Source organism: Heteronotia binoei, chromosome 6 (genome assembly GCF_032191835.1).
Source record: "Heteronotia binoei isolate CCM8104 ecotype False Entrance Well chromosome 6, APGP_CSIRO_Hbin_v1, whole genome shotgun sequence".
NCBI classification, from domain to species: domain Eukaryota; kingdom Metazoa; phylum Chordata; class Lepidosauria; order Squamata; family Gekkonidae; genus Heteronotia; species Heteronotia binoei.
The window spans coordinates 31,130,833-31,156,016 of NC_083228.1; the positions used below are offsets into that span (position 1 = coordinate 31,130,833).

The 25,184-nt window shown below is 43.0% G+C and overlaps 1 protein-coding gene across 1 annotated transcript in view; it reads right to left on the reverse strand.

Annotated features, from left to right (window-relative positions):
• MICU1 (mitochondrial calcium uptake 1) overlaps positions 1–25,184 on the reverse strand; it is a 193,310-nt gene that overhangs the window by 73,832 nt on the left and 94,294 nt on the right. Inside the window, exons 7-8 of the mRNA XM_060241204.1 lie at positions 23,157–23,239; positions 16,067–16,264 (exon numbers count right to left, since the gene is read on the reverse strand). Coding sequence (XP_060097187.1) covers positions 16,067–16,264; positions 23,157–23,239 — 281 coding nt within the window. The remainder of the gene's footprint in view (positions 1–16,066; positions 16,265–23,156; positions 23,240–25,184) is intronic.

Consider the following 25,184-nt stretch of genomic DNA (forward strand, 5'->3'; position numbering starts at 1 on the left):
TTGCCTCCAAATCAAAATCAGAAGCCTACTTCAAGCCATGCTGCCAATTACGGCTAACAATGAATGGAAATGTCATAGTTTTATATTTTTTCTGTGCACATCAAAGTTGCCCTTATATAATGCTTCTAACAGCAATGCTGCCTACACACACTTAAATAGGCTAAATAAGTTCTCATCAGTTTCCGCAGCCGCTTTATTTTAAGACGATGTTGTTAAATTATAAAACCCAAGCCAACTGACAAAAAGGACGGACATTTTAAATCTTTTGGTTTAAAACTGCACGTCAGATTTCAAACTTTAACATAAAGAAGTCTAGCTCTTTAACACTGCCAAAATATATGGGTTTACACAAGATGGCAAAAATATGTGCTTCAGAATAATAAAAGATTGCTTCCTGGGTGTTTTTGCAATATGAGATTTTTTAAAAAAGGAAAGGAAAGGAACTCTTAGCAGTAAACCTGCTTCTCCTTGATGGTCCCTTTTTCAATCAGCATCCTAACATTAAGTCTGGCAATCTACAGCCACCTTAAAACTGCAGCATAATGTGGTCATTTCTGCTTATGAAGGAGAACTGCTATCCCAAAGTACCATGCAAGATCAACCTAATGTAACCTAAAGCACATTTGGTATTCACAGTGTTTCCTCACTTCTGAGAAAGAAAACATGCCAATGAAGATGTGAGCCGCAGAAATACAACAGCCGTATGCTAACCTGACAAGCTGCTCTTCAAACTGGTCCTTTTGCCTTCATACTGTCAGAACCTCTCCGGAACACCATAGTGCTGCTCAGACAGGGCTGCATAATAACTCAGGCCCACTCAACCAGAAGCAATTTGTCACTCCATCTGACAACATTTAAGGTCCTCCAAATTTCCTAGAGTTTTGCCAGCTGTGCTCATCCAGCTCGAAAAAGATGGTGGTAAGCGTTATGCCTTCTAGCACTGGTGGACTGGACATGCTCTACGCAGACATCAAAATCTGTCTTCTTTATATTTGACATGGGAAAATCCCTAGTATAAAAAGCACATCCTGTTTAGCACAGCTGAGCTGCCCTGCTGATACAGAACAGCAGGGACAAGGAGGACATCTAGGATTTATTTTATTGGATTTATTTTACGTTAGATTTTTATGCCGCCCACTCTGGAACGGAGTGGTTCTGACAGCATGAAGGCAAAAGGACCGGTTTGAAGAGCAGCTTGTCAGGTTAGCATAGGGCTGTTGTATTTCTGCGGCTCACATTTAAAAAGGAATTTTTAGTTGCTGTTTAAAGACACCTAAATACTCCAAGTTAGTTCTAATGCAAAAATGCTAGGAAGGGGAATTCCTCTCGTGTTCCTAATAGAGCTCTGCTGCAGTAAAAGGAGAGCTGCCATCAGAGCATTTTTTGTAGCAGGAACTCCTTTGCATATCAGGCCACACACCCCTGATGTTAGCCAATCCTTCTGGAGATTACAGTAGGCCCTGTAAGAAGAGTCCTGTAAGCTCTTGGAGGATTGGCCACATCAGGGGTGTGTGACCTAATACGCAAAGGAGTCCTTGCTACAAAAAAACACCCCTGGCTGCTATTAAGGCAGATCTGCTGTGCTCTCTATTCTTAGTGTACTACTCAAGCAGGGAGCGGAAGGGCTACAAAGACCAAGCACAGACAGCATGGCACAAGGGCTCCATTCAGATGTCACATGAAGCCATGCTTTAATTAAACTATGGTCAGTGGATCATCTGAGTTCATCCGTCGCCGCCTTTAGTGAGGATCTGAAGTTGATTATCCAAAGTTTTTCTTAACTATGGTTCAAGGAGAAAATAAAAGGGCTGCATCAGTCACCAATAACTAAGAGCTTAAATAATAAGGCCAAGGCCGATGATGCAAGGAAAGTAAAAAAAATTCCTTACGCATTTCACTGACAGGCTTCTTCAGGGGAACCTGTTAGTGTTGCTTCAACAAGAGTACAAGATTGCTGGTTCGACAAATAAGACTAACTCTGGGTTCTACGTGATGTACCCAACAGGGAATTCTGGTGCAATCCTAACTTTCCATTGCTCCTCCATGGGCTACACAGATGAGCAGAACACTGAACCTGCTCTTGCCTTACACTGCACCTCACTAGCAGTGCCTGCTGCCCCAAGAGACCTCCTGCCATGCTGCCCCTGCTTGTCAGCACCAAGGACAGCGCCTCTGCTGCCTGCCTGGGAGCTCCGGTGAGTGGCACAGATCTTCTTTGATGCTGCCGCAAACTATCTACAAATATGCTGTGGTTTCACATCTGGTCTGACTTGACTCAGGAGGAAAAAAAACCCCACTGTCTATACTGCGTGCAAAAGCAGCCCAGCAACCGCAGCAGCTATCATACCGCTATGGAATTTGAATTAAGGGAGATGCTGTAGTTCAGTGGTACAGCACATGCTTGACAAGCAGAATGCTACAAATTCAGTCTTTGGCACCCTCAGTTAAAAGGACTGCAGGCAGCAGAGCTGAGAAAGAACTTTATCTGGAAGCTTGGAGAACAGCTGCCAGTCAAAGTAGATCGTAATGGGCTAGGTGCACCAATGCCCTCTGTTATAAAGAGGCTTCATGTGATTTGATTACCAGGATACAGCCAAAGTCCATTAAAATGTAGAAAATGCTTAATTTCCCCTTCCCAGTAAGCCCTGTACTATCAAACCCAATTCTCTTACCTGGCAATGCTGTGGATTTAACCTGGGACCTTTTGTATACAAAGTGGATGCTCTACCAACTGAGCCACGGTGCCCCCAAAATGAAATTGCCCTACCCATGTGAGAAATCACATTTACCCACACAGTTCATCATCCATGTCTGTACACCTTTCCTGCCATGCGTCCACAGATGGGCCATTTACAAGTTCACATAAATCACTGCGCAGAAACACAAAAATTTTAACTTTCATGAAGGCTAAAAAGGTAAAGGTAGTCCCCTGTGCAAGCACCAGTTATTTCCGACTCTGGGGTGACGTTGCTTTCACCAACGTTTTCATGGCAGACTTCTTTCGGGGTGGTTTGCCATTGCCTTCCCCAGTCATCTACACTTCCCCCCCCCCCCAGCAAGCTGGGTACTCATTTTACTGACCTCAGAAGGATGGAAGACTGAGTCAACCTGGAGTTGGCTACCTGAACCCAGCTTCCGCTGGGCTTGAACTCAGGTCGTGAGCAGAGCTTAGGACTGCAGTACTGCAGCTTTACCAATCTGCACCACGGGGCTCTTTTCATGAAGGCTACTACCTCTAAATACACGTGCTGGGGAGAAAGGGCTACATAATTCCACATCATTTACTTCTGAGTAAACATGTTTAGGAATACACTGCACACTATCTGCAAACAGAACATTAAAAATTGGTGCTAAGAAAAGCTTTGAAGAAAGAATAGCCCATGGTGGGTTTTCACACGAGAAAATATTCTTTAAACATATGCTCGCAGGTCTGCTTGAAGTTCAAAATTAATCTAGCCAAACACACTGCTTCAATATGCAATGTGCAAATACTTTATAACAGCACTTAAATATGTAATAAAAATGGCTAGTTATATAGTTTCCCCAAGGAAAACACTCCTCCATGAATAATCAAACGCTATTTGTTTTCCAAGATAATATTGCTTATTTCAACTCCCTCTTCAGCTGCGCCCTTGTTAGAACACCCCTGCTTTTTAAAAAGGCTGTGTGGAATTGCCTCCACTGAGAATCTGAAATATAAAATTTAGAGTTCAGAGATAATGACTTTTCACTGGACATTAAAGTCGCCAGCCTCTGTTGGATAAAAGACACAAGGGCTGAGTGCAGAAATAATTGAAACCACTGGGTAATAAAAGAAACTGGAGGTAATGCGATTGTCTGAACATGGGCTACTCCATAGCTAGTTGGTGGTTCATTAAGCCAAGATCTAAAACTATTGATTTGAAGTTGGTATATTAAGCACAGCTTTAAATATATTTTTGCATGATGGATGTAATGACTTCATCATCACTTGTTCCCCAGTGTTGTCTTTGTGTACTTCTTGGCTACAGAGTGGCATGGCCAAAAGAATGGTGATGAAACTAACATTCACTGGTCAAACCAGGATTTGAGCCTGTGTACTGAATCCTAATTTCATAACTTGTTAAACAAGCCATATTATTGCATTTGGTCATATCTGACCCAAGATGATCTCTAGTTTGTAATACCATGGTAAAACAGAATTTCACCCTGTCATTATCCTAGGCCTAGTAAGGCCTACAGGCTCCAGGAAAGCCTGCATCAGAGTAGCTACAGGGCCTAGATTTCCCAGGATCCTTTCTATCCCTCTGATTGGGTGGGCAGCAGTTTTGGAGGGAAAACTTTCCCAGTGGACACTAGAGGGGTGGAAGGAAGGAAATAAAAGATCTAGCTGGAGAGGAGGCAGGGTTCTATTTGGAAAGGCTGGGCTGGAGAGAAGGCTGCAGTCAGGAGAGTTCCCTCATCCAAAGAGTGGTGAGTCAGCTGGAATTAGCAGAAGAGAACATATAGTTAATCACATCAGGGCTTTTTATTTTGCTTCAGACGTGTTACTGTTTTTCCATGTTCATGACTGCACTAAAAGTTACAACCTACTTGTTTGTTCCTGAGCACTTACTATAAACTCATTGTTGTTATACTGCCTGGGTCAGCATGCCTCTTCAGTCACAGATAAAAAGTACTTGCTAAGAAGAAAGACAGGAGTTGGGTGAGTGCTCTGGGCTCGCCCACACAGACCCCTACCATAGTGGTGGCATCCAGTAGACGGCCCTGCCTGTTCCTCTGCCTGTGACACCCCCAAAGATTTAACAATTAATCTTTGCTTCTATTGTCAACCTGCAAAGAACACAGATGTGAGCAAGTGCAAAACATGCACACCTAGGACTCACTTCAAAAGACATAACGAAATACTATTTAGGAAAACATAGCCTACCTTGTGGCAAATATATGCCTGGGATATCCTGAGTATACATAGCCAAATGGGCCTTGAGGTACAGTCAAAAGCACCAAGAATGATGGTTTCTGCTGGGTTGCACAAATGGCAACATGGTGGTCCCCCCCCCCCTTCTGATGATTATAAAGCACAACCAGGAAAGCACTTCACAGCTTGGATTAGGCCTAGGAAACCAAAATACCATTGGTCTCTCCTGTTATCAATTACACCTTCTACTATTATCACTGGAAAGTGATTATGATTAACTATCACTATAAATCAAAGACACTGTCGATCATGATGGAATTATCTGGATGCCGTCTTTTACAAAGTTAGAATCTTAGAATTTACTGCTGTTCAGTTTTTAGCTGTTTTATATCATAATCCGTGTTGCACCTGGCCCTGAGCTGCCTTGCGGGAAGGGTGGTATAAAAGTCAAACAAAATAAATAAATAGATAGATCTGCATCTGCATCTGCTGCTACTATTTGAAACGAGAACCACAGAATTTCCTGGCAACTAGCTTCTGTGTGCACGATGATGGAAGCCAACATAGTATTCCGGGCCTGACATTTAATTTACTTTATATTCTACACTGTCAATCAAAAAAACAAGAAAAGAGCAAAGCTGCTCCGTGAGAGGCTTGGAAAGGCATCAAGCTGGCAGTCGGCTTCTGCACCTCACAGATCTCAGTCACGGCAGAGAATTCTGGACCCAGGCAGAGCAAAAAGGCCACAACATTCTGACGACACTTGTGGGAGAACTCTGAAATGACTCATTTCCCACTCTGCCACCAATTATACTTTGCTGGCAGAGCGGAAAAATCAGACCTCCAAAGTTATCTCTGAGATAAGCAAAAAAAAAAAAAAAAGTAATCGATATTCCCAGCCAGGCTGGAATATGAGAAACCAACGTTGAAGGGAGGGGAAACAATTTTCAGATAAAAAGCACCCGCTATTTCAGAGGCACTGACTACCACAGCAAGGTATTCTACTATGAGTGAGTGGAGCACTAAAGCAGAGTTTTTGTAGGAAGAAACCAGAATCTCAGATGCTAAAAGGTTGCAGCTTTTATCCTAAGGAAAGAGGTGATGTAAGAAAAGTGTGGTGATGTTGTCACTGGTTTACGTACTGTTGGATCCACCTGGCTGCCTCTTCTCTGTAGTCCATGAATCCTTAGAGTTTGGTTCAGATCATTGTCATCCATCTCACTTGCACTCATGCTGCCACTGGCCTATGGCAGAGAACATGAGGGTCCAGAGTCTCCACAGGCTGTGCAGTCACTGGCCTTCTGCATCTTTCAACTAACCTACCGGAAGACTACAGATCCCCAAAAATGAATACATCAAGTGCGCATCCCAAGTAGCAACAGCTCTCCAGCAACTTGGGCAAAGTTCTTTCCCAGTCCTACTTTGCAAGATTCTTTAAAAAGAGATTTCAGGATGTATCTGGGACTTTCTACATGTGTAACATGTGTTCCAGCTATGGACATTCATTCCAAATTCTGTAACTTTCAAATCCTGCTAAACTTCATTCTGGAGGAGTCTTGGGGGTGCACCCAACACCTCAGGGGCAGAAGCAAAGATGTAGCCCAGACTATAGTTGTCATGGGGATATTTCTGGTTTTACATGACATATTGGTTCACTATCATGTGCTTTTTGGAGTCTTCAGTGGATACAGTGCTGCCTCAGGAATTCACCTTGAGAGTTCCATGATGGTTTCATGCCATCTTTTTGGTTCATGGCAATTATAATGTTTGCTTTATGAGAGTTCTGATTCAAAACTATCAGAAGCAATTAAGCCTAACTAACTGTTTTTATGCCTATAGTTCATCTTTCAAAGTGTATCCCTTAAGAAGCTTGCAATGAGAGTCTTGTAGAATATGGAGTCTTTGATGCTTCAAGAGAGTGAAAACACACTGCAATGGGAAAGTTAAATGTTTCCAACAGAGAGAGAAAAGGCATTTAAAGGGATGTGGTGCCTTTCAATGCCTTTTCAAAACTGTGGTGAGTGAGCTCCAAAGGCACTGAAAGAGACCGTAGCCATTAAATGCCTGAGAGTTCACTCCAAAGGCCTTAAATGGACTGGGAGCCTTTTAAGTGCCTTGTAACAATGTCTATCTCGCTATTCCAAAAAATCCTGGGTATTTTTGGGATTTTTTTCAAGGTGGCCACTTTCAGATAGCTGAACCACCACCACCACCACCACCCCTTGATGATTGGCTGAGAAAATGCCTCATAAATACCAGTAAGGTGTTTATGGGGTATTTTTTCAGCTAGGTTTATACTGATTGCACACCCCTAGTTTCCACTTCAAACTGTAGCTAGTGACATTTAGCTTCACCTATTTAAAATTTTAAATTTAAAAATTCCTAGCAAACAACCACCTCAGCACTCTGCAATCACATTCTGCCTCATCTGTAAACAAGATCTAAGTGAGTGTACCAGGACCAAGCCAAAATTCCTGATATTCTGCAGGCCCAAAACTGATCTCAGCACCCTCCCACCATCCAGATACGTATAGGAACTACCCCAATGTAAAACCTTGTTCAATAGAACAAAAAGACACTACACCATCATTCATGCCATAGTACTGTGTAGTTTCAACTGCATTCAGATTGCACTTCCATGATCCTGCAATTTACAGACTCCAGCACATTCACCATGAATGGGGCTCCTGAAGTTGCTTCATGACTACCATTCTCTCGAATGGTATAAAAAACTATTCCACATTGTAGAACCACAAGTTCACATTAGAGATTTGGAACGCTTCCTGCAGTGCACTTTTACAGAGATCTTCTAATTTTCCCTGTGTTCATGCTCAGTGGGCATGGCAAATTTCCCCCCTCCCAGGCATAATATACAATAACTGCATGTGCCAAGAGCATCATGCGGTGATATTCCCTGCTCTTGAGGCTCATCACTGACAGTCCTCCCGGGGATAGAGATTTATTACACAGTGGGAATTCTTGCTTCCCTTGCCAGGAAGTGAGAAACCAGTAACAATAACATACAGATCAGTCTCAGCCAGTAACCTAAGGCTCTAATCACCAGTGCTGCCTGAACCATAAAATGTGCTCTATCCTTACTGCTATCAACAGCAAGTCCTTAAGTATGGCCCTGGGACAGCTCCCAATTTTACGGGAGGGACCCATGTGTCTGGGTGTCAGGGAGGGAAAGATCAGGAGGGTGCTGGACAGTTGAGTCTCTTGGGAGCTCTTAACTGAGGCTTCTGTCCTGCTCCACCCCACCTTCTGACCAGTGGCTATGATATTTTGGGGCTGGGGGGGCAGGGCCAGGAGACCCCCCCCTTGGGTCCATGCTGGTCTTTTACAGGAGGAGGGGCAGAGGTGGCTCAGCCTCTTCCAGCAGGAGATCAGTGTGAGCCTGACAGCCTCATGCTGTGAAGATTACTCCAACACTTGGGGCATTCAGCAAGCATAGAAAGTGCCAACTGAACAATAGGAAAAGAATCCTGTGGCACCTTAAAGACTCAGGTTTATCATGGCATAAGCTTTTTGTGAGCCAGAATCCCCTTTGACAGATGCAGGAATGCATCTGATGCATGGGCCCTGAGCTTACTAAAGTTTATGCCGTAATAAACTGGCAAGTCTTTAAGGTGCCGTGAGACACTTTTGTTATTATGACTGCCAGACAAACCCAGCTATCCCTCAATAGGTCCTAAAGGAAAGATCCTTTTCATCAAATTGACATAGTCTAAATGTTCTTTAAGAAGCGGTGAGCCCTCAGGGTGCTCAAGATCAAAAACGTATTTTCATGGGACAGAGCCTACTTTGTCAGATGCTGGGAGCATTACCCTCAGTTGGACAGCCAGAACAAAGAAAGTATTTAAGTACATCACCCCACTTGTCTTTGCACCTGTATTTTTTTACTGTTATCTGCAAAAGAGGACAATACCTCATGCACCTGACCATTGGCATCTGGACCACAAAGCTCAGCACCCATATGCATCTGTTAGTCTTTCTTATCCCTCAAGACTTCAGGTTTGGATGCAACGGACTAATGCAGCTGCTATTCTAGAATGATTACAAAAGTTGAGTGCAAACAACACATGCTGCTAGGTTTGATACTTTACAAATGGACAACTGGAAGACTGTAAACTAATGTTAAGTTGTTACTAAAACACAGTTTATTTGTGAAAGTGCTCTGATGTTTCCTCTAACATCTAGCAAATATGAAGGACTGAAACTCTGGGTTTTAATGAAGACCTAAGGGCTGTTTGAGGAGCACTGTGGATCAGAGTGGTAAGCTGCAGTACTGCAGTCCAAGCTCTGCTCATGACCTGAGTTCGATCTTGGTGGAAGCTAGGTTCGGGTAGCCAGCCTTCCATCTTTCCAAGGTCAGTAAAATGAGTACCCAGCTTGCTGGGGGGAAAGTGTAGACGGCTGGGGAAGGCAATGGCAAACCACCCCATAACCAAAAGTCTCCCAAGAAAACATTGTGATGTGAAGTCATCCCTTTACTCAGTGTTTGCATAGAGAACTAACTTTACCTTTTAAGGGCTGTTAAAAGTTAACTGTGTCCTAAAAAATGAAGCTGTGTAGACTTGTTTCCTGTATGTTAATGAGATGGTCTAGCCAAGGACATATGACAGCATTTCACTGGCATGAATAAGCACCGAGAATCTCTGTGCATCCCTTCTCTCTTCTAATTAAAAGCCAATGTGGAGACATTTGCACCAACCAGAGGATAATGAGCAGTCCAGGAAAGAGGACTTTTGTTCTGATAACTGAAGTGGCTGCATGCCATTCTGGTCTTCATCATCTGGTCCTGAAAGAAGCATATCTTCAAAGTGCTATTCAACGAGCATGATAATTACTTGCATGAAAACCGCTAAGCAGTTGGCTCCTCTTACAGTTCTGAAAAAGCTTTCTAGACGAATCGAAATTTGTATGTTTTAGCATGGGAAGAAATGCAGATTTTTAAAAAAAACACTTTCTCCTGTGCTACACACGCACACACCAAGTCCGTATGATGAAGGACACAGGTCTCCCACCTTTTTAAGCCTGCACACACCGTTGGAATTTTGACCGGGGACTGTGAGTGCCACCCCTGTCAAAATGCTAACGCAGCAGGTGAAGCCAAACTCAATGAGAGCCAGTTTGGTGTAGTGGTTAAGTGTGCGGACTCTTATCTGAGAGAACCGGGTTTGATTCCCCACTCCTCCACTGTCAGCTGCTGGAATGGCCTCGGGTCAGCCATAGCTCTGGCAGAGGTTGTCCTTGAAAGGGCAGCTGCTGTGAGAGCCCTCTCAGCCCCACCCACCTCACAGGGTGTCTGTTGTGGGGAAGGAAGGTAAAGGAGATTGTGAGCCGCTCTGAGACTCTTCGGAGTGGAGGGCGGGATATAAATCCAATATCATCATCTTCTTCTTCTTCAATGCCTCCCCATCACTATATTGCTGCAGGAAGGCATAATGAGCTGTGATACTTTCGCAAAAAAAAAATTGCTGATTAAATATTGCAAATACACTTCAGTTGGGATGCTGATTGTAACACGGGTCACACGGAAGAAATAATGCATACATCTGCTGGTCTACTTATGGACCATTCTGACTCAGTTCCTGTGATCCTGGGTTCTATGAAAGGTCCTGGATCCTTGCCCAGCCTGCCTGCTAAAATCATGTAAGGACCAGAGCAGTGAGACCCTGATGACTATTAAAAATCAATCACTAATTCATGGCACTTTCCCTCAGCCATTCAGAGGTAGTTATCCAGGGATTTTTTTGTAGCAGGAACTCCTTTGCATATCAGGCCACACACCCCTGATGTAGCCAATCCTCCAAGAGGTTAGAGGGTTCTTAATACAGGGCCTACTGTAAGCTCCAGGAGGATTGGCTACATCAGGAGTGTGTGGTGTGGCCTAATATGCAAAGGCGTTCCTGATACAAAAAAAAGCCCTGTAGTTATCTATCCACTGCTTTAAAAAAACATCCCTAGAGAAAACTGATGTGGCCAATCATCACCCAGTCTCTTTATGGCCAGAGTAATTTAAAGAACAGTAGCCAACCCACTTCAGGTCTTCTTGGATAATTCATCTACTCTGCCCCAATGAAAGCTTTCCTTAAAAAGCAGTTTTGGGTAGGGAGGAATTGCTTCTGATAAGCCCCTGGGCCAATCATTTTCACATTTCTCCTGCTACTGTAGATCTTTAAAAAAAAAATTAACAGGCGGTTACTAGGTTAAAAAATGTACCTCCGAGTGACAACAAGATCCACATGGATGCCAGGTGTTTGAGAGATATTTCTGACATAGCACTGACCTTGCAAATACACTGCAGTCTGGAACAGAACGATAGAATTAATAACAGCCTCTAACAGTCTCCAACACCTTAACGAGCAATTAAAAAGGTTAGGTAAAGAAGCACTGAACCTTTAGCTTTCAAGTCATGCGTGAAAGTAACTTAGCCTGCAAGAAGCAGTTCTGCAGATTTCCCACCCAACCCCCACCTCTGCAAGCTTTTTCTCTGCCAGTCCCAGAGACATGCATTGGAAGAATTCCTTGGAAAGCAATAAGCAAGGGAGAAAGGACTGGGAAGGAAGGTACATGAGTGTAAACAGAGTGCTTTTACAATTCCAGCATTGCCCTATGACTGTAACATTAACAGATGGGCAACTTCAAATACTGACTCAGCAGAGAGTGAGGGCATAGTTATTTTACATAAAGGAACAGGATTCTGGCATCCTGATTTAAAGTTCAAGTAAAGGTAAGTAAGATATGGTACCCAAGCACCTAAATAATTAGCATTAAACCAATCAAAAGTACAGTATTTATTTTTACGCTTCATTTCTACAATGTGTCTTTTAAAATTAACGTTTTTGTTCCAAGGGGGGAAAATAGTAAGTGGGAACTGAAAATCTTTATCCTTCCCTTGAAAGGCACTGGTATGGTTTCATGTTTTAAAAGGATCTTCTGCCAAAGGCATAGTGGGCTATCCACAAGACTCTTAATTCCCTGGGAAGGAAATGAAATCAGATTATTGGTAGATTGGTAGACTCACTCTCCTCCCATTCTCAGGTTTGGTCTGTTTGCAAGACTTTCCACTTCATCCCACCCACAATACCAACGGATTATTGGTAGATTGGTAGACCCTCTCTCCTCCCATTCTCAGGTTTGGTCTGTTTGCAAGACTTTCCACTTCATCCAACCCACAATACCAACTCTTCTCCACAGGAAGCAAAAACTGAACACAAGACTCCCATGAAAACATTTTTTAAAAGTAATAACATCCGCTTATGTATGGAAGTGCATTTTTCCCTGGCAAACACAATTTGCGGCGACAGAACCTCTCCGATGGCTCTTCACACCACGTTTAAAGTAGAGTTAATATATACTTGATTACATTTCTCAGAAGAAGCAGATTAATTTCAGAAGATTGTTAGGTATGACAACCCATTTTAATTAACAAAAATAGCACTAAAGAACAACTCTCATATATGGCCTGAAATCTGATTAGCATATTCATTTTTGGCCCTGTGAGACTTGTGATTGCATTAAGTAACTATGGATTTAGACATAAACCATAGGCAGTGCAGGACTAATATAGATGTCTGTGAAAACCTGCTCAGCCCCTTCCAGCTTCAAACATTACTTTTTGTGCTTAAAAATCTTGCAGAAGAAATCTGTGGATCCCTATTGGAGCTTTTGAGCCTCTGGAATGAAGAATTATAGTTTGCAGATACCTCTGAGACTTGGGATCAGGAGAAGCAATGGGAAGCAAGACACTGCAGTTTGAGGCCTCACCAGCACCACTGGATCCAAAAGCCTCAAAAGCCTATGGTGGAAATTACCTCAGCTGCTTTTTCATTCTTCCTCCCCTGCCCATTCTCTCAATATGAATCCTAATGCTTGTCCTTGTCAACAGGAAATCTCAAGCAGCAGAAGGGGGGGGGGGCACAACAAAAGAGAAATACAGGTAAACCTTTTCCCCATGAATTTGCCTGTTGAGAATTTCTATAGCATTAGCCATTCTAAGTCGAATCTCCATTTTGAAGTGCAATACTCCCTCTGGATACGAGCTGCTGGGAACAATGGGAGGGAGACAAATCTTGTGTTTCTGCTTTGCGTTAGCAGTTGGAAACATAATGCTAGAAGCAGACATATTTCTGATTTGTTTCCACAGTCTGTCTCTCTCTTTGGATGATTTATAGGCAAGAGATGTACTTAAAGTTAACGGAATTCTTATATTGATAATGGTATTTCAAGGAAATGTGCTACCAACCACTCAAGCGATGTCAAATTTATTTTCTCCTACACCCACTAGTATCCTTAGCCTGTATTGTTCTTTCTCTTGTAAGTCACAGTGCCACACATCCTCCTTTTTTGTGCTGTCAGGGCACAGCTGACTTATGGCAACTCTGTAGTGTTAGCAGTCAGATCCCTCCTCTCACTGAGGGACAGTTTATAGCTAGAAAAACCCATAAAAGGTCTTCCCAACACACACACACACACAACCTCAAATATCATAAGCTGCAATGCCCTTATGTCCTAAAATGACATAAAATGGATGCCGGCCAAGACAAAGCTGGACACATCATTTAGAAGTGTGGGAAAGAACAGCTGCCTTGCTAATTATTATGTCTTGGCCACTGATTATACTCCAACCTGCACTGTGAGCCTGCCTGCCTTTGTTATATTGTACTGTGTTGTGTTGTTTTAATTGCATTTTATTGGTTTTATTGTATTTGACTGGTTTTACTTGGATGTAATCCACCCTGAGCCCGTCTGGGAAAGGGCGGAATATAAATTTACCAAAATAAATAAATAAAATAAAATAATGAGCTCTTCCCCACTCTAAAGAGATGCACAGTTTAGGACAAAGGGTCTCCCAAGATAGATCTTCTTAATTTTGACTAACCTCATCCACACCCGGCTTCCTTCCCCCATACCTATTTACCCTAATTATGCAAATATTCATGCTAATGAACACTATTCACAAAACCTGGTAGTTTCCCATCTGATACTTAGAGGGTCATCAAGAATCATTAGCACCAACAGTCCACCTCAGATACACACAAGCTTCTCCCAAACCATTGTTCACCTCTGAAAAACTAATCAAGTTATTGTTTTGGGGGCAAACATGTCAGATTGCCCCAGAGAGCATTTTCCCCTATAATTATAGCATCCTGCTCCACAGCAGTGTGCGTGCATTCTGGGACCCATACATACACCCCCACTTGTGTGCGGACCTTCTCTTTTCTATGAAATACTGGTTGTTTCACTGCTGCCTCTGTGTGTCAAGAGTCACTCCATCTTGTTCCTCTTGTCATGTGTATTCAATTGTATAATGCTATGCTGTGCTCCGCTTGCTATGCCTTTGATGTAACAGTAACTTGGTTGCTTATCTGGTGGGAGGACGGCATGTCTGGGAATTGGCCAGTTGCTAGGTAACCAAGGGCAAAGAGCTGGAGGAGATGAGAACCATGAACTGATAGTGAGCACCTGTGTTGAGGAGAGCTTAGCAAAAACCCCGCACAAAACCCCTGCTTTTGCTTGGCACGCTTTGGCTTGAATTTTAACGGTCAGGGCAAAGGTTTATAAATTGGGGGAACTGACAGGGAGGCCAGTTCTGACAACGCGTGTGTATGCCCATGAAGCTGGAATAAAGACCTTGAACTCCAACTGTCTTTTCCTTGACTCTGGGTTTAACACTGTGGACCTCTTTTGTCTAGAATGGTAACTATAGCCTTCCCCAAAATTGCTTTCTCCCATCACCTCCTTGATTACCTCTTAGCTAACTTGTGTGTTTGCATGTGTGTATTTTGCCCCAATTTCAATAAAACCCATTCCAGTTGAACATCAGTTCTCTATCCCCACATACATAGGTGGAGTTACCCCTCTTGCTTTATCTCCTTTAAGCTAATCCTCCGCTCCTCCATTTTTAAATAGGAGGTTGCCAATCTGGGTAACAAGGTTTTCAAGGCAAGAGACACTGCCATTGTCTTCCTCTGTATAGTAATCCTGGTACTCCCATCCAAGCACTAACCAGGACTGACCCTGCTTAGTTTCCATGATCTGATGAGACTGGCTAGCCTGAACTATCCAGGGCAGGGCTAAAAACAGCCTACCTTCTCCAGCCTTATGAACCCTCCAGTAAGCTTCCTAATTACATCACTCTCCAAAATGTGCTCCCAGAATGCTGTTCCTGAGGGTCATCGTGGCCTGCAGCAGAAGAGGACAGGCAACAGATTCATGCTCTGCTGCATCCAAACCAAAATCTTGCCATATGAATGATCAAAGCTAGGTAAAGTCACCCAAATGAGGCTTCACTAATCTTATCCCACAACACTAGAACATCACAGACTTTCTGGAAATCAATGCATCTTAGAACTGAGTAACTCTTTTCCTGCCAGAGGAGATTAAACTATTGGGTGATTGAAATGATAAACAATTATATCCCAGAGAGCATTTATTTACTTCACTTTTAACCTGTCTTTCTACCTACAAGGGAGACCTGAAGTTGCTTACATCCTTCTCTTCCCCACTTCACCCTAACAACCATTCTGTGAGGCAGGTTAGGCTGCGAGTGTGTGACTGGCTCAGTGTGACGCAGCAAACTTCCATGGTGCAGTGGGGATTCGAACCTGGGTCTCCCAGTCTGACACTCTAACCACTACATGGTGGGCTACAGTTTGAAATAAAGTAGCCTAAAACTTCTCTGGGTTCTTTATTTAAAATGTTTCCATCCCACATTTTTTGAAAAGCTCAAGGTGACTTACAAGTCAGCAATTACAGTACATTATAAAAACCAGTCTATAGAGCTACGCTGGCTTAGATTCATTCTGATATATCTACATTGCCATTAAATTAAAGTCCTGCATTTTCAAAGTAACTTTTCAAGAACCAATTAACTACACGTCATGCCTTAAAGGTGCCAGCTAAATTCCAGTTAGCTGGGTGCTAGGAAATGAGAAGCCATTGTTCCTTCTTTTGACTTCACATGCTTGGCATTTTAGCTCCTTCATTCAATATTACGTATATTGATATAATCTGGAAATTCTTTATTAATTACCTCTGGCCTTAACATTCTCATCAATCCCAAAGGCTAAGTTTCTTCTGCCCCAAAGCTAAGAGTTGGTTGGCGGCATCAATTCCTAGCACAAGAGTTAAGTGGGCGACCTTAGCGTTTCCGACACTAACCTCAAGCTTCAAAATGTCATGCTGAAGTTTGCGCTGGAACTGCAAGAATTGAGAGATGGTCAGCTTCCCCTTCAAATCAGCTCCAAAAAAGTAGGTGGTCAGCGCAGAGTTGAAGCCAGTCTTCAGGGTGTTCCCGGTAGTTGAGCGGTCCCTGTGACGCATGCCCATGCTCGTTTGAGAGCGAATGATGCTCTGAACCTGAGAGATTGCAGAAGTCAAGAAAACCAGTTATAGCAATGCAAGTAGCGTGGTGGATCTATAAATCAGCAGCCTTGCTGTGCAAATGACTTTACTGAAGATAACGATGTTTGGAATATTGTTTTATATGTCTTACTTACGATGTACTTGCATTTTTATCTTTCACCTAATAATATTGGTCTTATGACCTCTTAATGTGAGCCGCCCTGAGCCTGCTTTGGTGGGGAGAGCGGGATACATTTTGAATTAATTAATTAATTAATTAAAGAAAAGAGTAGAATTGCATAGTGCTGTACAACCTAATGACATGTTTGGGAAAGCCAAAATTATGTAAAAACAGCAGCAGCTCATGGGTTCACGACACCACACTACCCAAGTGGAGGTGGCCACTATGCTATAGGCCTCATTCAGATTTCCAAAGGATCTTAGGAGAATCAAAGTGCCCCCCCCCCCACTTTACCGTGTGGCCTGGACCACATTTGTAGCTCCATTAGCTACAGCAATACAGCCCAACTGGCACTGTGATGTCTTAAAAGAATTCACCTTTTAGTAGTTGGATCTGAAGTTTATGCCATGATGACTCTGCTTCAATCATGGCAGAAAATTTAGACCCCACTATTCAAAGACGTGCATAAAACCTGGATATGTAAAGCAGATCAAGGAAGGAGGTCACATCTCCCATAGTATATTACTGTGCCTTCCTTGAAGATTCCTGCCTCTGATGCTCAGAACGATTGGTCTATTGTGGTGAAACCAAAGTCATGTTACAGCAATATAAAAATGACACAGAAGAAATGATTAAGGAAGTACAGTGATGTGTTGGATTGTCAAACAAGCAGACTCACAGAGAAACCAAGTCTCTGTGACAGAATTTCACAATTCCTGTAGAAATCTTTCAAAATTTGTTCCAGCCCTAAGATTAGAGTCTATAACCAGAGAATAGACTCTGGCAGGTATTAATCATTATCCTGATGCTCCAACACACTAAAGGTCAAAATCAAACCCCAGCAGCTGGCAAACTGCAATGAATCTCGATAGCAGCCACCATAAAACGTCGTCAGCAAATATGATTAGGAATGCAATCTGCCCAAACCCAGCTACAATGTATTTGCACACGTAAATGTGAATATATGCAGATAAAAATGATCCAGTATCTATCAAGCAGCGAGGCAATGCAAATGCGGGGCCGGGGAGGGGGACAGTGGCAGGGCGGAGAAAGCAGCGAGGCTGAAAAACAAAAGTAATCAACAGGAAGCCCTAGCCGGTCTGATGCCTCGTGTCTTGGCAGCATTCCTACGTTTATTCTGGGATTCAATAGGGGATTGTTTCAGAGATTTAGGTGTTTTAACTCTGCGGTATTTAAATGCAACCTATCCTGACTCCTTGCGAAAGAAAACCTCAAATCTTAGTGTGGAAATATGTCCAAAGACTGTAGTCTATTCCTATGAAGAAACGGATAACTTTCCATATTGGTCACAGGCCCATCCATTCTAAATATTCAAATCAATACTCACTAAGTAGGCACACAGTATGCTGCCTTTTCCACAGAAGACAGGAGAGCAGCTACAAGCCCAAAGGGCACATTTTGATAGCCAGTGTCACTGAATCATTCGAATGGGAGGAGTGGGCAGGAGGGACATGAATAAAAGTACAGTCTTCTCTGCTAGAAACTAGGTGCCCAATTCATGTATTTTAAAAGTTTTCTTAAGGGAACTGGCAAGTTTCCCCAGGCTTGGAATTTTTAAAACTATGATCTAATATCTTTTTTTAGCCAAAATGTGCTCCCAGCTGAGGTTTAGTTAATTCTGATGTTCCTTGATACCTTTTGACTTGCTGGGCTTTACTGTTTTTGAATGACCTTGTGCCAATGTCGTATGCTAATTACATGTTACTGCTGTTTGGATAATTTTAAAAGTTTTGATTTCTTATTGGGCTGTTAAGTTGCACTGAGAGACAGCTAAGAAATCTTCTAAACAAGCAAACAAACAGCTGGATCCAGACTAAATTTTCCGCGAACAGGAAGACATGGGGTAATTTCCGCCAGTTCCCGCTTCTTGCTGCAGACCCTCAATGCCCACTGCACAGCATTCCTGAGTGTCCCCTGCCCCTCCTACCAGCATTCAGGGAGAACGGGTGCAGCTGAAGGGGGGAAACACGAACATTGTTCCTCTGACAAAAGTGCCTTGCGTGAGCAAAATATTTAATCTGGATCCAGCCTGTACACAAGTTCAGAAACAAAAAGAAATTAAGATTTTTTTTTTAAAAAAAAAGTCAATGACATACATGAACAGAAAGAGCCTGATCCATTCATCTGCTACTTCTGTTCTGCTCTACCTGACTAAATTCAAGTCGCTTTCCTGCTTTTGAGCCCAGAATGCTTTGTGGAAAGATAAATGAAAAAAAGCAAGATCCTTGGAATCAGGCATCTCATACTAATAGCTACATGGAGCTAAAAACAAGTTTTAGCCACTGAAGGGATCAGGCAGCAAGTGGACAACAGTGTCTCCAAGAATCCAGGACCTTTCCACCAGATATTCTTAGGCTGCAGTCATATGCACATTTACTAGAGTGTAAGCACTAAGGAATTCAATGAGGCTTATTTCCAAGTACAGCAATGTAGGATCCGGCAGTACACTAAGGGCTGCAAATGTGTGAATTTCTATTATGCAACGGGGGTTACAATATGGTATATGCTTTTTAAGTATGTTGAGGAACATGGTCCAAGAAATGCCTTGTTTATACACCTCTCAGTCATACCCACAAAACAGAAGACTCATCATCATCTCACTGTATGTTTTGGAAGTTCTACTAAAATGGTTTGCAGGCTGCAGTAACTTCAGGCCCTTCGGACTGCTGTAGAAACAACAAACCTACCACACATAGACTTGGCCCGTATTTGCGGGAAACTCTATACCAATTGTAAATCGGTGCAAAACACTAACTGACCCCAGATCCTGCATTGCATGATGGTGACCAAGTGACAAAACATGCACCACCTTATCCTCCTCATGGAATTCACAGCAGCTGTTGGGTGGGATTTGTATGCAAGGCTTTTCCCTCTGGTTTTGACACCATTTGTTCATCAACAATACTGACTTTCATTCAGTATTCCATTGTCCATACTTTCAGGTGTGAACTGCCACAACTGAAATAGTGGAGTGGTTAGTCACATGGGTGGTTGGGTTCCCTTGCTTCATTACCCATCTCCGTGCTTCCTTGCCATTTTATTCATGATTATAAACATGGCTTCTGCCAGCAGAAAAGGAAGGTGTGGGTTTTGTCACCCCCCCGCTTTGTCCCCCGATGTTCCTGAGGGTCCACCTCGGGGGGTGGGGGGGACAACAGAAAATGAGAGCTGGGGGAGTTCACTTCTGCTTGTGTTACTCTGCTCACACAACGTAGGACCCAAGCAAAGCTCTCTTTTTAAGAATGCTGCCTACTGTCACTTCACTTGCCCCACTCCACCAACTGCTGCTTCCCCTGTCGCGGTGATCACAGCTGTTGCATGAGAAACAGACAAAACTGGGGATGGTCTTCAAAAGGACCCTGTGAAAGTTGGAAGGGTTGAATTGTGCTGGATTCCCCACTGACAGACTGCTTGTCCTTTCCTGCATGCCACACATTTTGCAGGGTGGTGCCTTGCCAGCCACTCTCTTGGCCTCCTTCTCCATCATTAGTACTCTGGCGTGGGCTTTTCTTGTCTCCTTCACGGTGCCAATGGAGCCTAGCCATTTGATTCTTGGCATACTGCTTTTGCTCCTGCAACAGGATGAATATCCTCAGCTCTCCCAAAACAGAGTTCAACTGCAGCCACTGCTCAACCCAGTAGGAAACAGCTGAATTCTGGCCATGCCACAGCACTCAGGCAAGGAACCAGGGGCTTGCCTTGTGTTGCCAGGATGCTTCAGCACAGCTGAAACTGGGCCCCTGCATCCCAAGCCAAGGTCAATTTGGGGTTCCCACTCTCTTAGGCAGGGATTTTTTGGAGCAGGAACACACAGGAATGCAGTTCCAGCTCGCTTGGCATCAGGGGGTATGGCCTAATATGCTAATGAATTCCTGCTGGGATTTTTCTGCTCTTAGGTATATATGCACACTGACACTGGTGAATGACAAACCTCCTCACTCACCTGCTCATCAGAAGGAAGGAGGGCAACCCCTCTTAGCTCAATCGCTTTCCTCGTCTCGTGTGCCCTTATCTAGGTGTGGGGGTCTCAGTTAACCAGGCAATGCCACTGATGCCCAGAGACAAACAGGAGGAGGAACTGCATGCACCAATGTTCACTGTGATTCCACAGTGACAACAAAGTAGTGATTCTTTTGTTACCACTGATAAGGAAAAGGGCTTACATTAACACAGTATTAATTTTAAAATTTTACTTTAATTTAATTTTTCTATTTATACCCCGCCCTATCTCGCAAGCGGGCTCAGGGTGACTTACAATATTAAAAACTTTACAGCAAGATTAAAAAAAACCCACACCTAAGCTAAACAATATCATAGTTACAAAATTATCAAATTAGATCAAAACCATGATCCACGTTGCTGGCAACAAGACATAAAAAGCCACATATAGGCTGGTTGGATTCAGCATAACTTAAGCATCTAGGTAGTAAGGTGCTGGGGGAAGCAATGACTTCAGGGGACACCCACTGCATCAATTAAAAGCCTGGTGGAAAAGCTCCATCTTACAGACCCTGCAAAACCTGGATAAGTCCCGCAGGGCCCTGATCTCTGGAAGCACTCATTGTTTCATTATTGCCGTATAACGGTCCTTAAAATCAATGGGTTGGATTCCACAGATCTGTTTCTGCTTAACAGGGGCACTTTGCTCAGTTGCATGGAACTTTCCTCAGACACGGAGCTGTTTCAAGAGAGTGTCTCTTGCCTCAGGGAAAGGCCACAGAAGGGTAGAATGGACCTGCAGGATCCAACCCACTGCTTCCTCCAAGGGAGCAATTTCTGAAGCATCTAAAGGCCTGTACTTGATAAAGAGAACATTAAAAGGTAAAGGTAGTCTCTTGTGCAAGCACCAGTCATTTCTGACTCTGGGATGACATCGCTTTCATGACATTTTCATGGCAGACTTTTTACAGGGTGGTTTGCCATTGTCTTCCCCGGTCATCTACACTTTACCCCAGCAAGAGAACATAGGCATGTGGAAAAAGAGCCTGGCTGGATCCTGTTTTTGCACTGTGGAAGAGATATTTGAGAGGGGGCAGCACAAGGCCATCATAAAGTCTTAGTAAAGTTACTCTGACAAAGGCTTTAAGCCAGACTTGCACAACAGGTTCTCCACACACCTGTCACATATCAGCACTTAACAGGAGATATGAACATGCCTTTCATTCTTATCCCAAAGACAGGCCTGTTTTTAAAACATTACATTTTTTTTAATGATCCTCCCCAGTCACCCCCTGCCTAATTTCAGGGCTGACAAAGCACCATAGAGATCTGGCCAGAGTACAACATGTCTGGCAACTGTTTAAAGATTTCTGAGTCAAATCTACGAAGCTCCAATTGGGCACACTTAAACCTGCTCTTGAATAAGTTTCCAATGTGTTGTGTTTTCAAGAAAGAGATGGTGATTGGATCCTCAACCCACATAAGCGACAATCAACAGAACACAAGGCTGCTTCGTGCCAGTGCAACTTAGTGGTAATTGAAACAATTGGAAAACAACTTGTTTATTTCTCTGTCTCTGAATGTATTCCTTTGGTTCTACTTGGCATGCATCCAGCTACATTGTTCTCTTTCCTCTGTAAATACTTTCACCTTTCCACTCGCTCCATCCCCACTGTTGTTCCGACACTGGAGCAGTTCTCTCAATATACAATTAAAGGTATTTTATAAATTCTCAAAGCAGTAAAGACCCTTTCTGACACAGAAACAGGCGGTTAAGAGAAAACCAAATATTCTGAATGTAAGTAAAATAAATTAATTGCATGTCAACACAAGAAGCCGGCTGTGGCATTTTCTGTTGGCTATGTTTTGCATCATGAGAAAGTGGGGTTTTTTTTCCCTCAGTACTTGGATCAACTGTTTTCCTAAAATCAACTTATCTTGGTCTAACTTTCCCGAATGTGAGATATTACCAAACATGGCAGAAACCAGCGCTTTTTGGCAAGGAAACCGACAATTCCAAAAATGCATCCAGTTTAGATTTCACTTTAAAAATATGCACACACATAGTCTCCTCAAAGACCAAGGCTTTTCTGACTTTTGCCAAAGCTGCATCCTTGCTTGACACTCTCATTGCTTTTTCTCTGTAATACCTGCAGGCAGGGGTCGTTTTGTAAAAAAACAGATGGTTGAGCTCATCCAGGGATTGTTATGCAGCTGTACCTACTATTCAATGAGCAAGGTGGGAAGGAGGAGGGGGAATCCTCAGAAAGGTTCAGGAGCTGTGCTCCTGTGAGCTCCTACTGAATTCAAGACCTGCTTCCAGACATCCTATCTTAGGATTCAAGCACGTACACTGGAAAGGAAAAGAACTTTTAAGTTTTTCAGCACAACTTTTTCAACTGATTCACCAGCTTTTCCTACCAAGAGATGATTTTGCCTCACAAAACCTGTTCTTGTGAACCAGCTCTTTGCCCTCACTTGAATTTTGCCCTAATTTTGTCTTGGTCCCTCCCCCCCAAAGGCACTTGGAGGGAAAATGGCTCTGAGTTAGAGAATGGAGACATTTTCCAGGTTACATTACGCACAGACAAATGTGACAAATCAACAGCAAGTCTTCTGTTAGAAGGCACACTACCGAGTCCGACAAGTGACGTACACATCTGACTTTCATCTCAAGACCCCTTACAGAGAGAGACGCCAGCAGTCAGGACTTCAAAGATGACATAATATATTATCTTTACAAGCTAAAGCACCAAGAAAACTTACCTGTTCAAATTCTTCCATATCCACTTCTCCATCACCATTCAGATCAAACATCTTGAAGGCAATTTCAAAGTTCCTCTGAGGAGCTAGAAGGAAATACAGACATTTACAGCTGTGAAGAAACAGAGCAGCCGAAGTTTGATCCTAGGCCAGTCTCACTGGTAACTTATTTTATCAAGCAGAGAGAGAAGCATCTGTTTTTCCTTCTTTTTGGTTAACAGATTAAAAACATCCATTGCATATTTTGTTTTTGTAGTGTTCTGGTATCAGTCTTTCAAATGGGTTTTATACAAGTGTACTCCTTCCAACCCCTCCCCCCAGACCTACAGGTCTCCCTTGCTGCCACTATATCATTTTTTGAAAAACTGTACTTGTACATCCACATAACAGTAGAAATAACTGAGATGACACTGAGATGTTATTGGGTATATCGTCTCCTACAATAAATTTACTGAACCAATTCATGGATGAAAATAAATCAGTACAAACAAACAGGCTGCGATAACTGGCAATATGTGAGGGGGGGGTACAAAATGGCTGGAAAAAGAAGGCAAGATTTTTGTCCAGATCTCTTGCAGGAATGCTGGCAACCTCTTCAGACAGGGACAGGCTTTTGCATGGGGAGAAGGGTGTACTCCAGGTAAGGCTTCCTTGGAAGTAAACAGCAGTGACCTCAGTTCAGAAACGAATTCAAAAATCCATTTTCAGCGCTATAGGAGAACAAACAACCAAACATGCAAAACCAATGTTCTGAAAGCACTTGCCTCTGTTATCAGGTGACTGCTATTATTCTATAAAGGCAGAAACGTCCACATATCTGTTTCGCTAGTCTTTGTGTCACAGAAGATTATGAAATGGGAAAAAAATTAGTGCCCAACAGTATTCTACTCGTTGGCCAAACTTGCATGGAAGCTCTATTTATGGTCCCACAACCGTGACCCCAGCCCCAAAACAAGATTCTACAACAAACTCAAAATTGAACAAACAAAATGACCTTCAGATTGCCAGCTTGGCCTTCAGATTGCCATCTGGATATCTCTAACTCCTACCAGAGTTTTTTAAAAAAACAAGTTTGTCCATACAAGGCATTTTAAATTTCAAACACAAGTCAGCGGAATGTTTTTAACCATCTTCCCTCCAGAAAAGTGGCATGTCTCTTTTGCCTCTGGCACAAACAGCCTAAATGCACACGCGCTACTGAGCCATAGTCCTGGAGTGTTATATTTCATCTCTCTCAAGCAGTAACTCAACATCAAATGCAGGAATAAGGATCTGTATCACCAAGGATGATTTCTCATGCTAAAACTGGAATCAAGCAGATGGAAGGAGGGGTTCATAGCTTTAAGCCCATTTGGGAATTGTAGGATATAAATAAAATAGTCAGGGGTGGCCAACGGTCGCTCTCCAGATGTTTTTTGCCTACAACTCCCATCAGCTCCAGCCATTGGCCATGCTGGCTGGGGCTGATGGGAGTTGTAGGTTAAAAAAACATCTGGAGAGCTATCGTTGGCCACCCCTGAAATAAACAATAAGCTACAATAATTCAACCTCCCTGAAATAACATTAAATTTTATTTCTATTTTTAAATGAAACATGAAAACAGTAAAGAAGAACATAATAAACATTAATAACCATGTCTATGCCCCCCCCCCCTTTGGGATCAGGTGCCCTGGCAAGCCCTTAACGTCTATCTATCGTGAGAACTGCTCAGAGGGACTGCATTCTCTGCCCCACACAGTGTTTTCCTGCCTGAACTGGAAAGAGGCCTAAACAGGATTTGGGCAACTATTCTGAAATGGAGAACAAACCAAAAGAAAAGGGGGTGAAAAATCAATTCTCCAATTTAAATGGTTCAACAGACATCTTGGATACTCAGGTTTGAATCCCATTCCCTCCTCCGCCATGGAAACTCACTGCGCCACTCATCTTTCCTTGGGCCTAACCTACAGTGCCAGCTGAGAGGAAAAAATGGAAGAAGGAAGAATGATGGTGTAAACTGCCTCGGGTCCTCAGTGCAAGTCTGCCAGTCTC